At 56.5% G+C, this 18,738-nt stretch overlaps 6 protein-coding genes across 6 annotated transcripts; 4 read left to right on the top strand and 2 right to left on the bottom strand.

Annotated features, from left to right (window-relative positions):
• Positions 1 to 301: 301 nt before the first annotated feature.
• On the top strand, positions 302 to 1,267 carry KVR01_002997 (uncharacterized protein; the record flags this gene model as incomplete). Its single annotated transcript, XM_044788708.1, has 3 exons — positions 302 to 832; positions 915 to 1,020; positions 1,086 to 1,267. The coding sequence occupies 3 exons, from the start codon at positions 302 to 304 to the stop codon at positions 1,265 to 1,267; spliced, it is 819 nt and encodes a 272-aa protein (XP_044648012.1).
• A 1,114-nt stretch (positions 1,268 to 2,381) lies between these two features.
• KVR01_002657 (uncharacterized protein) lies at positions 2,382 to 4,788 on the top strand (the record flags this gene model as incomplete). Its single annotated transcript, XM_044788763.1, has 2 exons — positions 2,382 to 2,478; positions 2,540 to 4,788. 2 exons carry the CDS (start codon positions 2,382 to 2,384, stop codon positions 4,201 to 4,203), a joined length of 1,761 nt encoding a protein of 586 aa, XP_044647672.1. The 3' UTR covers positions 4,204 to 4,788.
• Positions 4,789 to 5,086: 298 nt separating this feature from the next.
• On the top strand, positions 5,087 to 6,522 carry KVR01_003805 (uncharacterized protein; the record flags this gene model as incomplete). The annotated part of the gene is made up of 2 exons (XM_044790589.1): positions 5,087 to 5,786; positions 5,879 to 6,522. Exons 1-2 carry the CDS (start codon positions 5,267 to 5,269, stop codon positions 6,520 to 6,522), a joined length of 1,164 nt encoding a protein of 387 aa, XP_044648820.1. The 5' UTR covers positions 5,087 to 5,266.
• KVR01_003948 (uncharacterized protein) lies at positions 6,477 to 10,735 on the bottom strand. Its single transcript, XM_044782016.1, has 7 exons — positions 10,099 to 10,735; positions 8,974 to 9,458; positions 8,822 to 8,854; positions 8,703 to 8,761; positions 8,388 to 8,568; positions 8,068 to 8,300; positions 6,477 to 7,986 (listed from the first exon to the last, which is right to left on the bottom strand). Exons 2-7 carry the CDS (start codon positions 9,001 to 9,003, stop codon positions 7,923 to 7,925), a joined length of 600 nt encoding a protein of 199 aa, XP_044648963.1. The 5' UTR covers positions 9,004 to 9,458; positions 10,099 to 10,735; the 3' UTR covers positions 6,477 to 7,922.
• Positions 10,736 to 15,037: 4,302 nt separating this feature from the next.
• On the bottom strand, positions 15,038 to 18,451 carry KVR01_003781 (uncharacterized protein). Its single transcript, XM_044791664.1, has 2 exons — positions 17,528 to 18,451; positions 15,038 to 17,437 (listed from the first exon to the last, which is right to left on the bottom strand). Exons 1-2 carry the CDS (start codon positions 18,303 to 18,305, stop codon positions 17,328 to 17,330), a joined length of 888 nt encoding a protein of 295 aa, XP_044648796.1. The 5' UTR covers positions 18,306 to 18,451; the 3' UTR covers positions 15,038 to 17,327.
• Positions 15,295 to 17,088, top strand: KVR01_002989 (uncharacterized protein; the record flags this gene model as incomplete). Its single annotated transcript, XM_044792042.1, has 2 exons — positions 15,295 to 16,838; positions 16,929 to 17,088. The coding sequence occupies 2 exons, from the start codon at positions 15,295 to 15,297 to the stop codon at positions 17,086 to 17,088; spliced, it is 1,704 nt and encodes a 567-aa protein (XP_044648004.1).
• Positions 18,452 to 18,738: the final 287 nt, after the last annotated feature.

The following is an 18,738-nucleotide window of genomic DNA, read 5'->3' as shown; positions in this document are numbered from 1 at the left end:
AAGCCCTGCGAAACACAGTCTGGTGGGTGATCCAACACAGTACACCCTGGGAATTTAGCCTTACTGTAGGGACGAATACAGCTCTCAAATTTTCACTGTGGATAGACAGACACTTACAAAATCTCATGTACCAGATTCACTCCATTTTCATAAGCCGTCTCACTCAACCCTGGTCTACAAGGACAACACAACAAAACCATACTTCGAAACTTGTCTCATCAATCTTGGTCGTCTTCACCATCTTCCAGCACCCATCTTTTCGGAAACCAAGCCACCCCCGTTTCTGTCAACAACAGGCAACATGTCAGCACCACCCGCTCCTGCGCCTTCGGCGGCGTCCAAGGCCAAGTCGAAGAAGAGGAAGGTGCAGGACGACTCGCAGCCGGCCCGCGCCAAGAAGCAAAAGGCCAGCAAGTACGACGAGGATGAAGGACTGCTGGACCTTGAGGCAGGAGTGAACACGGCCTTCGTCAGGATGGACCCTCAGCTCCTCGCAGACCACGTCGCCAGGCAGACAAAGCGGTTCGGCACGGACCTGAGCACCGTGGAGCTCAGTGACCTGTACATCAGCGCGAATGCCGTCAGGGACACGACCGACTTCACTCAGGTCAGAGTCAAGGAGAATCTGCCAGGCTTTCTGGAGGAGTTTGCGGCAGGGCCAGGCGAGAAGGACGCCAAGGCCGTCGAGAAGGAGAAGAAGAGGCTAGGGGATGCACCGCCCAAGGTCGGGGCACCTCACACCATCATCGTGGCAGGGGCAGGGCTGAGGGCAGCCGACCTGGTGCGGGCGACGAGGAAGTTCCAGAGGAAGGGGAATGTGGTATCAAAACTGGTAGGTGGAGGTGGGGTGGTGCAGCCCGGCGAAGGCAATGGGGCCCGTATCAAGTGCAGCTGCTGATTCGTGTTGACCGCAGTTTGCAAAACATTTCAAGGTCGAAGAGCAGGTGCAGTTCCTCAAGAAGAGCAAGACCGGCATCGCGGTAGGCACTCCCGCGCGCTTGGAGGCCCTTCTCGACAACGGTAAGCCCTGCCCTTTCCCTGCCCTCGGCCTGTCAAAAGAGAGGGCTTGCTAATTTGTTCGGAAGGCGCGCTGTCAATCGAGCACCTGAAGCGCATAGTGGTCGACGCCTCCCACATTGACCAGAAGAAGAGGGGAATCATGGACATGAAAGACACCATGATGCCTCTTGCCCGATGGTTGACCAGGAAGGAGTTCAAGGAGAGATACGCAGCCGAAGAGAAGCCCCTGGACCTTCTCTTCTTCTGAGCCCACGCGGCTGTCGCGATCATTAAGGACGGCCGGGAGATCACTTCCGGTGCCTCGGAACGGAGCATCGACTGCACGGCAGGTATGTCGCAGTGTATGCCACCCGCCGATGGTGTATGAGAGACCTGGAGGCTTCTTGAGCAATCTGCCCATGTGGCGGATGCAGAAGGACCCGGGTGCTGTACCGAGGGTTGCTGGGCGGAGGGGCAGGGAAAGCCGTCAGGTCGCCCAGCAGCCCTGCCTGCCTCCTTCTTTTCCCAGCAAGCCCGAGCCACACCTGCGGAAGGCAACACATAACACCTAGGTACCTAGGTAGGTAGGTATTGTTCGTTCTTCATGGCGGGAACAGCAGCGCCTTCCTGCAATGCACCCCGGAAGTCAGGGGCTGGTCAGCCACCTGACCTCCCAGCTTGGGCGGCTTCGACGCCCAAGGAACGCTCATCTAGACGAGCTGTGCACGAAGGACACACCACAGATGCTGTCAATACCAGATAGCAATCCCATTTCATCTATATGGCCTTCATCATCGACCATTCCTTGTTGGTACCGACGAAGATATGAGCAGTCCAGTACTGCCAGACCCCTACCTAGGTACCTACCTAGGTAGACAGGTATCATGGTGTCTGGCTTGAGATGCCGTTGCTTGTTTCGTCCCTTCCCTGTTGATACGAGAAGTCTGCTCGAACTGGGCTCCTGCCACGCCGAAACCCGCGCTTCACTCGAGGTGGTTTAACCAGCCAGGGGGGAGGCACGCCTCGTTCCAATGTTGTCCTCAAAACATCTTCTCCCAAGGAACTGTTCTGCTTCTCCTCTTCTCCTTTCTTCCCTCCATCCACATCCATCCATCCGCCGCCCACCATCTCAATCATCACAAAGACCTACAACCATCACGTTTATTGGACGTCACTCATTCTTGGCTTTTTTGAATCGTGTCTGATTGATTTTTCGAACTCCTCCCCTTCTCCCACAGGCATCGCTCGCTCTCTTGCTGCCTTGTTTACATCGACGCCCGTTTTTTGGAGATCATCTCTTCGCGAGTAGCAATTCGATAGATCTTCTCCTGCTCTTACTCTTTGTTGGACCGGATCATCCATCGAGTCCCACGCCTTTCAATATGCGTCCTGCCGCTTTCTTCACCGCTGGCAGTCTTCTCGTCGGCCAGCTGACTTGGGCTCAACCCCCGCCCTCCTCTACCACTGTCAAAGAAATTCGTGCGTCCTCTTGCCCAAGACCACTCTGCCAATTCTGACCTGTTGCTGACGCGCAAACCAGATCTTGAGGGAAATGATGTCACCAACACGCGGGACATCCATCCTGCCCAGTTTGATCCTGAGAGCCTGGGCTTTCCTCACACACTCGAGATGAACTCCAAGTCACCCGAAGTCCAACTTGAGATCAACATTCACGTGGACGCTGTCCCATCTGTCGACATCTTGAAGGCCACGTCGGACCTCACCGTCACAGCTCTCTCTGCACCCACTGGCTCCACTGTCACCGCATTTTCGCCCATGGCTGGTGTCGTCACTGTCTCACCCGCCTCCGGTCCTGTCCCCCCTTCCCCTTCACCTGCCAATGCTGCAATCCCAACCGTCCCAACTGGCCCTGTTAGCCTCTCCGCACACATCCGTGCCACCAACAACTCATATCTCCTGCACGATGCCAACCTATCCCCTGAGGGAGTGAAAGAAGTCTCTCACATGGCCGAAGACTGCAATAATGGCGGCATCGGCGGCCTCGGTAATGGAGCCGGGCTCGGTGGCCCAGGCGGCCCAGGCGGCCCAGGCTCTGGTGGTCTCGGCGGGTCTGGTGGTCTGGGCGGTCCTGGCGGGCTCGGAGGTGCAGGTGGGCTCGGCGCTCCCACTACTGTCACCGTTCTCGCCGTTCCCGCGGGCGGAAATGGCCTCGGCGGAAATGGCCTCGGCGGAAATGGCCTCGGCGGAAATGGCCTCGGCGGCAATGGTCTCGGCGGCAGCGGCCTCGGAGGCAACGGAGCTGGAGCCTACGGCGATGGCAATGGCCTTGGTGGCTCTGGACTCGGGGGCTCTGGTCTTGGAGGCGGCAACGGAGCCGGAGACTGCGGCAATAGCAATGGCCTCGGAGGCTCCGGTCTCGGCGGCAACGGCCTCGGAGGTGGAAACGGCCTTGGCAATGGCCTCGGCGGCAATGGTCTCGGCGGCAATGGCCTCGGTAATGGCGGTCCTGCAACAATCACGGTGTTGGCCTCTCCTGGGGGTGCTGGATCAGGTCTGGGAGGCTCCGGTCCCGGGGGTTTTGGCCCTGGAGGTTCTGGGCTGGGGGGCTCCGGCCTTGGAGGTACAGGTGGACTCGGCAATGGCAATGGCAATGGTCAGGATTGCGCCGGTCTTGGAGGTTCAGGGTCAGGACTCGGAGACTCTGGCCTGGGAGGCTCAGGTTTGGGAAATGGCAATGGCCTCGGTGGCAACGGCCTCGGTGGCAATGGAGGCCTCGGTGGACTGGGAGGTCTCGGTGGAGTTTCTGGTCCAGCGACAGTCACCGTTCTCGCCTCTCCAGATGGGTCACTTGGCGCTGGATCCGGTCAGGGAACTGGCAACGGGCTCGGCGGATCGGGCCTTGGAAGCGGCGGCAATGGCCTGGGCGGGCCAGGTTCCGGAGCTGGTGACTGCAACAACGGCCTCGGGTCAGGCGGTGCAGGCGGCCTAGGAGGTGGGCTTGGCGGCAACGGTCTCGGCGGCAACGGTGCTGGCGGTGCTAGGAACGGAGCAGGCGGAGCCATCGTCTCGACCGTCGCTGTCGTCACCATTCAAGGAGGAGGGATCCGCGCTAGGACGCTTGAAGGTGCAGGAGACTCGAATCTGGCCTTTGCAACGCAGGCGGCTTACTCTCCGTCGTACATCTCGCAATCCTCAGCTCCCGATGGACGAGCCGCCCCATCTCACCTGGCCCTTGCTGTCTAGGCCGCGGCAGTGTTCGGAACGTACACTTCACTGTCGACTCTTCTCGGAGTCTGATCACCACCATCCATTGCCAAAGGAAAGCAGCCTTTCTCCAGCAACAACGACGAGCCCTCGACGCCACCTTGGTCTCCTGCCGTACCCTGTCGGCTCTTATCTCTTATATGACAACACGACTCTGGCGCGGCGGATGAGATGGGTTGGTTGTTTTATTCTTCGAATCTTACGGAATGGAGAGCAGGGAGTGTCAGAGTAATGAGGAGGTTTCTCGTCGGCGGTCATGTACTTAGTTTATGGGTGTTGCTAAGTTCAGACCTGATAGACTTCTAGACACGCCACAACAATGTTAGATGTGCTGCTGTTTATGGCTATGAAACTGCAATTGGACCACCATCGGAAAGCCATGCAGATTGACTATGCCCTCTCTCTAGATGCTACTGCTCCTTGTTGTAGGTTCAACCATGTGATGGACAGCAAGCTCATTGGGTCATTGCCAGCTCTCGCTCTCAAGGCAGCATGATAGGCCACAAAGAGAGTACGGCTTCTTGGGGAATTCAAACGAAGTCTGGCCCGGTCACACGACCCAGCTATACTTGAATGCCTAACATGGTCGTGATCAGCTGCCTCGTACTGCAGCAAGGGGTTCATTGGCGCGAGGGCGGAGCCAAATTGTGAGATTCCAGCCATTCAAATGAACCCACCCACAGGAACTTGTTCACCAGGCCAATACAGCGAGCACACGATGATGCTGCGCTGACAGAGAAGCGCAATCGAAGCCCTGATGAGACTGTGATCCATGCTGTTGTAGTTGCGGCTAGTGGCCTACCTGGGACTAAACTAGCTGGTGGACTTAGTGGATATAGGCTTATCTTATCTAAACTACACCAGGAATAATTGCCCAGGAAAAAAAATCCTAGACAACTTATTTTCCTACACGACCGTGTTTCCTGCCTCGACTTATTCTCACCGGATTCGCAGATCGTCCAACCCCGTCCTTTTTTCGAATTCATTTCATTCACATTCTACCAGCCTTCTGACGACATCTAAAGGACGTGCTTCTCTTGAAATGGCAAGAACAGCAGAGTCTGCTGCCCTCAAGGCGGAGAGGTCCTCCAAGAAACGCAAGCTGAGCGACGTGGAGGACCCTGTCGATCAGCAGGACGCCGAAGACAAGGCGGCGCGCAAGGCCGCTAAGAAAGCGAAGAAGGAGGCCAAGGCAAGGGAGGCAGGCGAGCTGGCGACGAGCGACAAGAAGGAGAAGAAGGAGAAGAAGGAGAAGAAGGACAAGAAGGACAAGAAGACCAAGAAGACGAAGTCCGAACCCCTACCTGCCAGCGAGGAGGACGCAGGGGCGGAAGACGCTGCAAAGATAGAGAAGAAGAAGAAAAAGACCGAGAAGGCGCAGAGGAAGTCCGACGAGGGAGGCAAGAAGACCAGGGGAGAGAAGAAGTCTTCCAAGAAGGCCAACAAGGAGCAGGCCGAGGAAGACGACGAGCAGGAACCCGAGGATGCAGATGAGGGAGAGGACGAGTCTGCCGAGCAAGAGGAGGGTGAATCGAAGCGTGAGAAGTTTATTTGCTTCATCGGTATGTGTCTCCCCCCCCCTCTCTCTACACACATCACTCAGGACCTCAATATCTACGCACGCAATACTAACCCCGGTCGCCCTACGATACAGGCAACCTCCCCTTCACCGCGACCCAGGCCGACGTGGAGGCACACTTTGCATCGCTCAAGCCAAGCGCGGTGCGCCTGCTGACGGAGAAGGGCACGGGCAAGCCGCGGGGCATCGCGTTTGTCGAGTTCGACAACTACTCGCACATGAAGACGTGCCTGGCCAAGTTCCACCACACCGAGTTCGCGGACCCGCGGGGCGGCGGCGAGGCGCGGCGCATCAACGTCGAGCTCACGGCGGGCGGCGGCGGCAAGACGGCGGCGCGCCGGGACAAGATCAAGGCCAAGAACGCGAAGCTCAACGAGGAGCGCGCGCGCCGCATCCAGGCCGAGGAGGAGAACAAGGCCCTCGAGGGCAAGGGCAAGGGCAAGTCGGCCCGCAAGGACAAGGAGCAGAAGGAGGCGGAGCAGCAGCAGCCGCCGGAGCAGCAGGATGAGGACTGGGTCCACCCTAGTAGGAGGGCGCAGATGAATTCTGGCGAGGGTGACGACGCCGACGACTTTGACAGCGGCGCCCGGGGCGGTGGACGAGGCGACCGCGGCCGAGGGGGCAGGGGTGGCCGTGGTGGCCGGGGAGGCCGGGGAGGTCGTGGGGGGCGCGGCGGGCGAGGAGGCCGTGGGGCACGTGGTGGCCCGCGCCGTTGGTAAAAGGGGATTTTCTATGCTGGCGGTTCGTGGGGGTGACCAGGCTGACCGTCACACATTTCCCACCCTGCGGCCCGGAATCGGACGGGACTGGGGGACCTCTTCTTATTCGAGGTCCATCTACGCAAATACCCGCGGCATCATCCTCTCCTCCTCTGGGCTCCATTCTCCCGCCCTTCACATCCGCCGCAGTCGGTTGCGGCTGATGTGTCCTTCAATATTGCATGCATGCGAGGCGGCAAGGTGGCGAAAGGGAGAACCCAGGAAGAAACATACCTCAGCCTCGAGAAGCCAACAGGTTTGGGTGCGATCACTGGAGCTCATCTGGCGAGAGAAACTTCGAACGGCCGCTTCTCGAGTTCGAGGCCCGAACGATTGAAAGACCAAGAGCTGTCGGACGACAGCGGGTGGCCCAGTCCACCCGCACTCCAAATCCCTGGCTCATGTCAACTGCGCGGGGGAAACTTCGGCGCCCAGGGCATCAGGACCCCGATTAAAGTTACCCAGTCGCACAGCTCCGAAAGGGCTAGGGACGCGGTGGCGATGGTGGCCACTTGGGTGGCCAGTGGCAGAGTTCCCTGACAAGGTTGTTGGACCTGATGAATTCTGACTGTCCGTCTGTCAATGATACCCCTACTATCCTGACTTCGATTCGATAGACGGCATGTAATAGAGAACAAGACACGCGTAAACAAGATTTTAGGCGGTACTTGCCCTTCTACGAAAAACGCCTCCGAAACATCACATTTCCCTTCTGTCTCTTGCAGTGATTTTGGGGCCAAAGGTGGCGACAGTTGGGTTGACATGTAGTAGGTTCCTGTCCCTAATGACCATTTCCCTGGGAGAATAAGAGACAATATCGCAGCCCTTCCTCCATTTCCGTATTCCTCGGCTATCTACAGAAAAAGCAAACATCAAATCGTGGATATCCTTTGGTGACTGGCGTGAAATGCCCATTCTGCTGAACAGATCGCAAGAAAGCAAATAGCGACGGCGAGACGAGGTTTCAAGCCTTGGTACCTCGAGCTCCAGACGAGTTGGGCCCGGCAGAGCTGGGAGAGTGCGATTTCTGCAAGAGCCAGCGTGATGGGCAGAAAAGGGTGAATCCTGGGGGGCCGCGCGCATGCCTCTCCGGCGTACCGTACGCCGTGGATTGTAGTAGTATAACCTGGTTCCCGACCGTCCTCCATTTCTCTCAAGTCCAGCTCGCGGCGTGGCAGCCTTTTAGGAACATGCGACAAAAGCGTTTCGCCCAGACCATCCATTTCGCCCTTCTATTTGGCCGACACTCGTCATGTTCGACTCATCCGTCCTTTCTAAAGGCTTTTCCATCCGTAGCACAGAAGGGGCATAATTAAACAGTTCGGTCGACAGAGCGACAGGCTTCGGTTCGAAATCGACGCTTACAGGATGGTGCATTTCGACTTCTTGGGCTTGGTGGGTTGGGGCCTGGGGTTGAGGACGGCACTATATAGCGTTGGTCAGCGTTGGGCTCTGCTTGAGGGCCACGGGGACTCCATCCTCGCGGCTGGGCTTGTGCTGGCATACCGGATGGCCTCGTCGAAGACGCTTTTCAGGTTCCGCTGGGTCAGAGCAGAGCACTCGAGGTACTTGTGAGCCTTGATATCTTTGGCGCACTTGAGCGCCTCATCGTACGATACGGGCTCCATCCTCTTCTGTCGGAGACTCTCCAGAGTCTGGGGGTCTTCTCGCAGATCGAGCTTAGTGCCAACAAGTATGATTGGGATGTTGGGCGCGTGGTGGTTGATCTCTGGGAACCACTACATCATCTTATCAGTATGCCGTGCCATGTTACCTGGACCAGCCCACCGAAAGTGATAGGCCGGCTGACAGGGGTGTTGACGAACCTTGGCCCTGACGTTGTCAAAAGATGGCGGGCTGACGATGGAGAAGCAGATGAGGAAGACGTCTGTCTGGGGGTAGGAGAGAGGTCGCAGTCTATCATAATCTTCCTGTCCAGCAGTATCCCACAGTCCCAAGCTGATTGGCTTTCCATCAACCATCACACTTGCGGAGTAGTTGTCGAAACTGTTCCCGAAGCATTGTCAGAATCACGGGCTACTAGAATGGTTGGCAACAGGTGCGGAGCTGGAGTTGAGCGTCGAGATGTGACAAGGGGCGGTCAACAGGGGCGGGCAGCGGGCTGCGCTGGCGTCACGTACACTGTGGGGATGTATTCGCCCGGGAAGGCATTCGTGGTGTAGGAGATGAGCAGGCATGTCTGGAGGCACACAAGTCAGCATTTGATGGCAGGCGATGCAGACTGACAAACTTGACTGACCTTGCCGACAGCACCGTCACCGGTCACGACGCACTGCAGTTGATGGGTTTGCACGGTTAGCCCGACCTGCACAAGCCCCTCAGGATAGGAGGGGGCAACAGCCACCAGCCATGCTCCTATTCGTGGAGGGGTTTGGTGGGAGGTGCACAAACCTTCAGAGACTGAACCCCAGGTGCAGCCATGTTGTGTGTTTAAGATATGCACTGGGGAGTGCGACGATTTGCAGAAGTTGAGGTGGTGTCTGGCGTCGAGCTTCCAGGAGGTGGTGGGATGCGACGATGACCTTTGGTTGGGATGTGTCGGTCGGCAGGGTGGAGTTGAAGCAGGATTGGTTTGGGTTGGTTTGGGTTGGACTGGCAGAACTGAACTGGGCTGGGCTGGGCTGGACCGGACCGAGTGGACTGTGAAAGGCGGTCGGTCGCAGGGTGCTGGCAGGCAGGCTGGGTAAGGTTGGCAGGCTGGCAGGCTGGCAGGCTGGGTCAGGGCAAGATGGGGATGGATTGGAAAAAGGTCGAACAATCAACGTCTTTGTGTTGCAGCAGAAGATGGAGGAGAGGTTAAAGGGCCCGGAAGCTAGGTATGTCGTTGTAATAATGCAAATAGGTCAAGGGTCACTGTCAAGATCCAGGCTGGGTTGCTGCCGCATGAAAGTTAGAAACGTTTTGACACAGCCGGAACAGATGGGTGCCGCAGGGAGGACGGGTCTACTGTAAGGGCTGGTGACGGGGAGGGATGTGCAGGAGGTCTGCAGGTGGTGGTGTGTTTGGTGCGGGTGGTCAAGAGGGAGGACCCAGGGTGGTCGGGCCAGGTGGGTAGGGTAGACGACACGGGGGGTAGGTACTACCGTACCACAGCACGCAGCACGCAGCACGCCGCAAGTAGTAAGTAGCAGCAGCAGTAGCGGCGGCGGCGGCGGCAGGAGGAGGAGGAGCAGCAGCAGCAGCAGCAGTGAGGAGTGAAGGAGAGCAAGGAACTGCAGATGGAAACCGACCCTAGGCCGACTAGCGGGTAGCAGGACGGGTGGCTAGCGGACCACCCTGAGGAGCTCGAGGGGGTCAAGGCAACAGGGCGAGATAGCAATGTATCTCTTGACCGCAGTTTGTATGGCGGCGCTACCTAACATAGGTAGACCGATACGACCAAGGTGGGGCGAGGAGAGTGGGAGGGCGAGTGGGAGAGTGCGTGAACTCGAGGAGGGGGGGAGGGGGGAGGGGGGAGGGGGGAGGGGGCACCCCAAGCAGCAGTGAGCCTGTGTACTGTTGTACTGAGCAACTCACCGTACGCAGTAATAAGTGCTGTAGGTATGTTTGTTACGTTGGCGGCAGCAGATTGGTGAGGTCGGCGTGCTCCCTTTTCCTTGGGTTTGGTTGGAGGGGAGGAAGAGGAAGGAAAGGAAAAGCAATGGGCCCAGAGGAAACAGAACAAGCCAGAGAAAGCTGTGGCGCGGCGTGGCAGGTGGCAAGTGGAAGCGCGGTGCTATGTAGTTGCTGGGTACTACTAGTAGTAATAAGGGGCGAGCGCGGGCCTGGCTGAGTGATCTGTGAGGTTGCAGTTCGTCTCGAAACGGCCAGCCGTAAGGAGGCGCTGGTGGAGACGCAGTGCCAATTATTATCCTGCCCGTCGCGTATAACGGCTGCCAACCTTGGAGGCTGGGTGGTGTGGTGAGGGAAACAAATCGATGGGTTGCCTGCTTGAGCCCTCGTCGAGTCGTGTCTTGTCCGAGGAATTGGAAACTTCGGAAACAGAGCACAGTAGATGAACAACTTCGGATGGGCTGGCGCCCCCAACCCGCCGCCTCGCCAGCCCGCCAGCCCGCCAGCCCGCCAGCTCGTCTTACACGCCCGACTCTGGTAAAAGGAATGTCACGGAATTGTTGGTTGGGTGTTTGGAGCGGCCGGCCGGCCCCCTCGGGCTGCTTATTAGCTTACTGGCCTACCAAGAGGCCTCGTCGGAAACCTCTTTCGTCCTATTCTCAGGGTCACGGATTCCCAGGCCAACTTCAAGGGCGGCTGCTTTCTTGGGTCAATATCCGACCTGACGCACTGGTTTATTACTGTGGTAGTCTGACAAGAGCCTGGAGGAAGCAGGGACAACAAGTCATGTCCAGCCGTCGCCGTCGTTTATTATCATTACATGCTTGCATGCATGCATGCCTGCCTCGGCACTGCATTGGCCATGTCTTGTTGTATCTACCTCCAAGTACTTTGCACCACCCAGCACCTACGCCACCGACAGCAGGCTGGTGGGGCGCTACGCCGTCGAGGGCTGTCAGAATGCCAGGTCCTGGCGCGACTTGAGGCAAGTCCTGTAACAAGGCCCTCGGGCTTGGAACGCCGACCGCAGGGACCACCGCTCTCGCCCTGGTTTTGGCCCACCCAGGGGGGTTTTGCCGGGCTGGGCCGGCCTTTGTGCAGCCAGCCAGCCAGCCTGGGCCGTGGGCCGCGGCGGGAAGGTGCATTTCGTGTACGGAGTATCAGAGTATCTGGTATCGAGCATGCGTGTATGGCCAGCACACGGCACAAGGGTGTGACACACGACCACTGCTGCCCTGGCCCATCAGCCCATCAGCCCATCAGGGCTCCGGGTCCTCACGACCGGGTCGAGCCAACCTTCACCTCGCCCTGTCAGGCTGCCAGGCTGCCCAGGAGCCTCGACGTCGCAGGCCAGCACGTCTTGAGCACGAGAACGTACTCGGTACTGCGTGCTGTGTGGCGTCGCAGACAGAGACCGCCAGTCCCAAGACTTGAGCGGCAAGCCTGAGACAAGCACTCTTGGGACGGTTCCGGAGTACCATTTCGGGAAGACGCTCTCGCTCGGTTATGTCCGACGTCAAAAGGCCAAGGCCTGCTGTCGTCGAGATCACTGACAGTGATCACCGCATGGATCAAGCCCACAGACTGGCTCAGAGCAACATTTTCAGCCGAATTCAATTCTTGTTTGCTCCCTCCTCAAAAGTCTAAACCATCAGCCCGTCCTCGTGTGCAACTGTCTGCACCAAAGCCACCCAGGTCCGTGCTGTCGGTCGGAGCGGGCGGGGACTTGGGCTTCCGGGGCCCGGCGCTACCCCGGCGAAAGGACGTCCCAAATCGAGAGAGAGAAAAAAACCGAAGATGAGAACTTGATCGTCCCAAAGGCCAAATGTATGAAAAGAAGCGTCGCTCGAGCTACCTAGGTAGCGATGATATTGAGAACGACGGCACTGGCCGGGATTACTACTACCTTAGGTCTCCCCGAGTGACTCTTGCCGGCAGCTCATGGCCCGCGCGAGAAGTTATAAGCTCGTCTTCCGGGACAGATTGTAGTCAACACCACGGTATTTGCTCCTCCTTCAGGGTTTGCTCCATAGATTTCTTTCATAGCTGCCACACTGCCGCGTAGTAACTGAGCGCCGAGATCACTTGGAGCACCACCGCCAGGCAAGAGTCCTACAACGTTTTTGCAGCCTTACGAAGGGATAGTCTCGTTCCCCATGTCCCTTGAGATAAGAAGTATGTTTGCCGCCGCCACCGCCGCGAATGTATACTCAAGCGCTTTTAGCAGGCCCGCCTTCCATAGGCCGAGACGCCGCATTTCAGCTTGCCCATCACTGTAGCTAGAAGTTCAACTGGGTCGTTATATCTGAATACCACTGTAGACCAGACTACCAGCAGCCTGAGGCTGAGGAGGCAAGATAGAACTAGTTGATAGGAGCAGAGGAGCATTGTCTCAAGAGTACTAACACCAGTCAAGATATTAACATTAGTTGTTGTAGAAGCATCGCCTTCGCAGAGCCTTGCGTCTCGCATGTGTTATATATCGGTATCTTGAGTGATTTGTCCAGGTGACATGGAGATATTGGGACACGCTCCTACTTAGCAGCGAGGGGGGGGGGTTCATTGAAGCCAGGATGTGATAAACGAAATGTAGGTACACGTCATCCGAACGAAACGAATTGTGATAAGGACTCATTGGAAAACCTAGGGTGGCATTCATCGCAGCGCAGCTGAGGCCTAATAGTCATCAATGTCAAACGACACTTACTGAGCCAGCCGGTATCGTTTTCTGGTGTACACGAGGCTCCGAGAAAGTCTAAGGCCGCACCTTTCTCTTGCGAAACCCAAGCTGGATGAAATTAAGAAGAAAAAAGCCTTGCACTGAAGCATTGAGGTAATGGATTGACGAAGTCGTCATATTTCAAGACTTGGCGTTTCCGATGGATGACTCCCAAACAGATCTATCAAAAGAACCATTCAACTGGTGCATAACATCTCACTTAGATTCGGTCGGTCAGCAACCTTCTCGAACCGGAACGCCCCCCCCCCCCCAAAAAAAAACCGTTTCTATGGGCCAACTTGAGTAACACAGATTGTATATGCGAACGTCAAGTCTGACTGTAGTTAATCGCTTCTGGATCCGGTCAAATGAGAGGCAGCTGATCTCTGCTCTTCTCTCACTCAAGGAGATAATAATTTTCAGCCTCTAAACACACCAAGCCCAATCACCCACTCATATTTGAACTAAGCATAGATAAAACAGGTATTTTGTTAGGACTTTGGAAGATTCTATAAGGAAGATGCTTTTATAAGATTGGTGGCTCAAGCTTACGAGTTCTAAAGTTAGTTATATGCCACTATGCTGGTAAGTCTCAAAGCCTATTACTACCTTGGGTAGCTTCATGTAACAAACATAGCGTCCGAGATTAGGAAACACAGCAGCTACTCGAATCAAAGCTTGAACAAACCCTTCATAGCAAAACAAACCCTTCATAGCAAAGGCCCAACACTAATTTATCGACCAGCTTCCTCCTCCACAGCTGAGCGTCGAAAAGACTCGCCCGGGCGAACCGCAGTTCCGTGATGGCAAAAGCCCCGTTCGAATATGTGATTCTAAGTTGCTCCGGTGACCCCAACTCACCAGTTCATCCCGAGAGGAGGACTCTGAACCCTCGTGGGACCCCTGACGTTCCAAGGAACGTCCACGCTGACAGCTCACCCGTGAACAGTTCCGGCTGTGTCGCGGCCCACCAGATCAACATGCGCAATGGTGTGATCGGCGAGAAAACCGTGCGCTCACCGGTGATGAGGGTACAATGACTGTATAATGCCAGGTAGAGATGTATGTATGCACTAAAGACTAAAGTGTGTAGTGATAGTCCAAGCCCCACCAGAGCAGCCATTTGACACCGCTTTCCGTCAACTGGTGCAATTGCGATGTTTCACCCGTGACGAGCCACCCTCTCGTGATTCAGCCACAAGTGATTCATCAAAATGCACTTGAATACTGGGCATTGGCAACTCAATATGGTCGGTCACAAGACCATTTGATGTTGTCACGACTTCTCGCTTCTTCACTTTGCCTCCACTTGTGCCCACCCTTTCCACTTATGAGCGAAGGAACGTTCTTGAGAGTGTTTTTGTGACCTTGGCAGAAGATAGACACCAGGGCCTTATTTGAAGTGCTTTTCAAGGAGAAGATGAGTCAGGATGGAGGAAATTAGTAATTGAGAGGCTGGGATAAATCGAATAAGATAGTACGTCTGTGTCCCAAAGCATCCAGTAGTAAGCGTCTTACAGACACCCGCTCTGGTCTGGAACTAACATTTTGTTTCTGCTAATATTCACTTGGTGCGCTGGAATAGGCAATGCCCAGCATGAAACAAGAGTGCCGTCTCACTGTCCACGTGCGTCTCAATGCCGGATATACAAAACAACATGACGATTTGATACATCCCCAATGCCTTTGACCATAATTATCGTAGAGGGAGACACTTTCGAATGTTCCCAGAAGCCACGACTGGTACAGCAGGGATGTAATCGAGGTATAGATAGGCAATGAAATGCAGATGAGCATTAACTTAACAGGAATGATTACCTAGGCAAGGAGAAGTTCTGATGCTCAATGGAAGTGTCATTTGCCTCTCTGACAAATGCTTCTTCAGGCAGCTGTGATGGAAGATCTGAGTCTTCGAAATATTGCTCTGAATCCCTACTTATTGAATATAGGTCATGAGTTGGATGTTGAGAGCGTGCTGGCAGATCAGACGCGTGGGATGTGTCACAAGACTCACAACCAGAAGCGAGTTGAATACCTAGGTACCCTAGGGAAGGCATGGCCATATTGGGGGCCAAGATTGCCTAGAAGTATTTTAGGTCAGTACTTAAGTACCTAAGTAGGTAGGTACTTAAGTACATACCTAAGTACCTAGGTACTTAGGCGAGCCCCACCAATGCTGCGGGAGCTCAAGCTATGCACACCCCTGTCGTGAATCTCGCAGTAGCAAGGAAGAGATAGGGACCATGGAGCTCCCAGACGGACGCGTCAGGCGCGTCCCGTTGCACCCATCTGGTAGCACGTCAAGCGATGACGGACTACCTACACCTCCAGCTCCACACACACACACGCGCGCACTCGTTTTCACACCGTCAAGTGAATCACCGACAAGGACCCCCCACGGCAAAAGGTGGAGGTGCCCAGAATTTATGCCAATTGATTAAATGGCAGACGACCAGGGCTCCGGTGGGCAGCAGCTCCCACTCCGCCCTCGTTCATCGCGCCCCAAAATGTCGTCGCCAACTCGCCAGCGCAGCCCCTCCAGGGCGACACCCCGTCGCAGCTCGTCGCACCCGCCCAAAAATATCGATGCTGCCGCCAGCCAGCAGACCCCGAACATCTCTCGAGCCTCCGCACCACCCTCATCCGCCGCGCGCTTCTCCATCCGAACACCCGGCAACCAGGTTCTCGACTTCCGATCGTCACGCCACCTGCTCTCCGCCTCGGGCCGCAAGGGAGCAGGAGCAGGCAGTGCAGTCCCCACCCAATTCACCCCCCATGGCCGTGCCGCCATCCGCGCCTTGGACTCGCGACGCGCAGCTATCAACGAGATCAACACCCCGGGCCGAAACCGTCGGCGCTCCGTACGTGACCAGAGAGAGACGCCACGGGATGCGCTGCGAGCCCTGAGCCGTGCACTTGCGCCCAAGAGCAAGACAATCACGACGTCTTCGAGCTCGTCACCGGATGACCCTAACAACAATAGCACGCGCAAGCGTGGTGGACGCAGCCAGGGCCGTAGTAGGAAAGGCGGCCCGGTTACGATACCCGAAGACCCCGATGATAGCGATGAGTTCCCCATCGACAGACCGCGGCTGTCGCTGCCGATCGACGACGTTAGTGACGACGATCTCCGACCGCCAAGGACGTCCGGCCTGGAAGACCTCGAGGACAACTTCACAATGCAGAGCATAGAGCTGCCCCGCAGGCAGACCCTAGACAATCAGTCGAGGTATTCGATGCGCATGAGTGACTATGGACCTATGAACGATCTCCCGAGCGACGACGATGTCGGTGTTGACTCGGCCTTCTTCCCTCGGGCCAACTGGGATGGAGATGAAGGAGATGATTCTGGCATGGCGGGCCTCGGCGACGACGATGCTACTCTTGAAAGGATTGACGATGATGAGGCTGGTCGCAGGGAGACGCTGGGAAGCTTTGGGGCGATCGAGGTGAATTTTGACGAGGCCGACCAAAGCACAGTCATGCTGCAGCCACAGGTCGAGTCGAGTCCCAGGAGGGAAAGCTTCTCATCCCCACGGAATGAGGCTTTTGGGATGGATGACGCTCCTCTCCCTGAGGAGATGGAGGTTGAGGATGACACCAACCAGTGGCTGGGTCTGCGCGGTGACGGCGAAGCTGAAGCTGAAGGTGATAGTGACATTCATCTCGGTGACTTCGCCTCGGACGCAGCCATCGCAGAGGTCGTCGGACAAATGACAAAGTCATCAAAATCAAATCGATTCAAGAAGCCCGGCAAGAAAATCTCACAACACGGCATCGAGTACCCCTCGCTTCCTCCAGGAGTCGTCAAGCGAGTCGCCCAACGCTTTGCCGGCAAGTCCAAGATCTCGCCAGACACATTGGCAGCCCTGGTGCAGGCGTCCGACTGGTTCTTTGAGCAGCTCGGAGACGATCTATCCGCATACGCCAAACATGCGGGTCGGAAGACGATCGAGGAGAGTGACATGTTGACTTTGATGAGGAGGTACGTGTCATCCTTTCGACTCGCTTTGCAACAGGGTATCATTGTAATTTTGTACAGGCGTTGCTAACCGAGCCATCTTCGCCCCGTCAGACAACGGCAGATCAATGCCAGCACTACACCATTCGCGCTCGCACAGCGTTATCTGCCACGAGAGCTCTTGCAAGAGCTGCGAATGCCTCCTCCAGGACGAGTCAAGGCGAAGAAGCGCCAAAGGTCCCCATCGACTGGTGAGGATGGCGATGTGACATGAAGCGCATTGGGCCCATGGTCGATTCCGGACCATTTGCGCTGATCACCAGTGCTTGTTCATACGAACGCGCTTTGCGATGTCTGAAGGTGGCTTCCTGATGACCATCCACAACATGATAGAGGTGGCAAGGGACAAGCTGTACCTATGGAGATATCAGCATATTTGAGTCTCATAGGCACAAGTGACACGGGCGCCAAGCGTGAGGATATGATAACAGAATTAGGGGAGAGTTAGCAAGCTTACCAGGTGAAGATATACTGAGCGTGGTTGTTCCTCAGATTCACCTCAGCAGGCCTGCCGATTGGGATGCCCTTTTGCTCATACTCCATAAGCTCCATGTAATCGGGGTCTTTGAGGCAATGTCAGCAGGCAAACCTAGATGTACGAAGAAGCAGTGTCGCATCCTCTGGATTCCACATGGAGAACAGTGATCACTCACCCATGGTAGCCTCAATCCACACAGGCTGGGCTCCCGTCAGCTCAGCCATCTGCCTCACGTCTGGGAAGTAGAACTCCCCCTTGTCCGGCCTGTTCTCTGGCGTGAACATGTTCTTCTTCCAAGGCTTCCTCAGAAGACCCTCCACCGTCACCTCACCCGTAGGCAGGCTGTCCTTGGCCCGCGTACGCTGGTCCTTGAGCCTCTTTGGGATCCAGCCCCTGTTGACCAGGACGGTGCTCCCGTCGGCCCTCTCGAGAGGCGTGACGACCATGAAACCCTGCTCGCCGTCGCGCATGCGCGGGCCAATGAGCATCTCCTGGTCGTGGCGCAGCGTCCCGGAGCAGTAGACACGGCGGTAGTCAAACTCGTCGGCGATAACCTGCGGGTCCACGCGGGGCGGCAGGGGCAGGGGCTCGCGAAACAGCCTGTCCTCGCACTTGGCGATCAGGTCCGTCTTCCACTGCAGCCGCTGGACCTGCCATGACCCCAGTGCGAAGGCGGTGATGGGGATGATGGCGAGGATGATCAGCCCCGGGCCGTGGCGCCGCCCCGTGCGCACCAGGTTTGGCGGGTTGTCGAGGATCGACGTGAAGTTCGGGTCGTCTGCCGGCTGGGGCCTGTCGCACCGTCTTGTGGACTGACTGAATGGTCGTCTGCCGGCTGAGCCTGGTGGTGACGTTGGAGTGGTCCGAGGGGTCTTGGGGCTTGAATTGACGACGTTCCGGAGTGTGGCATGGGCCTGGAAAGGCCTTGCTAGGCGCGTGAAGGCCTTCATCATTGGCACGAGGTTGTGTATAGGTGGCGGACTGGAGCGAACCGACCGGAGCTTCGGCAGGCTCACTTGGAAAAGTTTCGGCGATGATGCAACGGTTTCTCTGGCGATTGGCCGGAGCTCTCCAAGCTCCAGGCCTACGGAGTAGCGCCCTTGCAGGACCACCTAAGTGCCTACCTATAGGTACCCAGGTAAGTAACCCAGGTGGGTACCTGGCAAAGGTACCTACTTAAGTACCTGCCTAGGTGTGTAACACCCTGCTGCCCAGCTTACTGGCAACTCATCACAACTCCCTGGGCAACCTCGAACTTGAGCGACATTGACGACAAAGGTCAACAGACCTGTTGTTTGTCAAGCAAGTCATTCGGGTCAAGCAAGCCTTCGAAACTGGCATTCGCTGGATTATTTGACTCGCGCTCAAGAATTCTCACCTTCACAT

The sequence above is a fragment of the Diaporthe batatas genome, assembly GCF_019321695.1.
Source record: "Diaporthe batatas strain CRI 302-4 chromosome Unknown Contig00003, whole genome shotgun sequence".
NCBI classification, from domain to species: Eukaryota; Fungi; Ascomycota; class Sordariomycetes; order Diaporthales; family Diaporthaceae; genus Diaporthe; species Diaporthe batatas.
This window is presented reverse-complemented; position numbering and strand designations above follow the sequence as displayed.

Bases quoted from the DNA above. Each gene is read 5' to 3' on its own strand.
- KVR01_003948 (XM_044782016.1), bottom strand. From the start codon at position 9,003: ATGGCTGCACCTGGGGTTCAGTCTCTGAAG. The intron at 8,762-8,821 runs GTCAGTCAAGTT...GTGTGCCTCCAG, and splicing joins GTGACGGTGCTGTCGGCAAG to ACATGCCTGCTCATCTCCTA. The intron at 8,301-8,387 runs GTTCGTCAACAC...AAGATGATGTAG, and splicing joins TTGACAACGTCAGGGCCAAG to TGGTTCCCAGAGATCAACCA.
- KVR01_003781 (XM_044791664.1), bottom strand. From the start codon at position 18,305: ATGATGAAGGCCTTCACGCGCCTAGCAAGGCCTTTCCAGGCCCATGCC. The intron at 17,438-17,527 runs GTGAGTGATCAC...ATTGCCTCAAAG, and splicing joins GTGGATTGAGGCTACCATGG to ACCCCGATTACATGGAGCTT.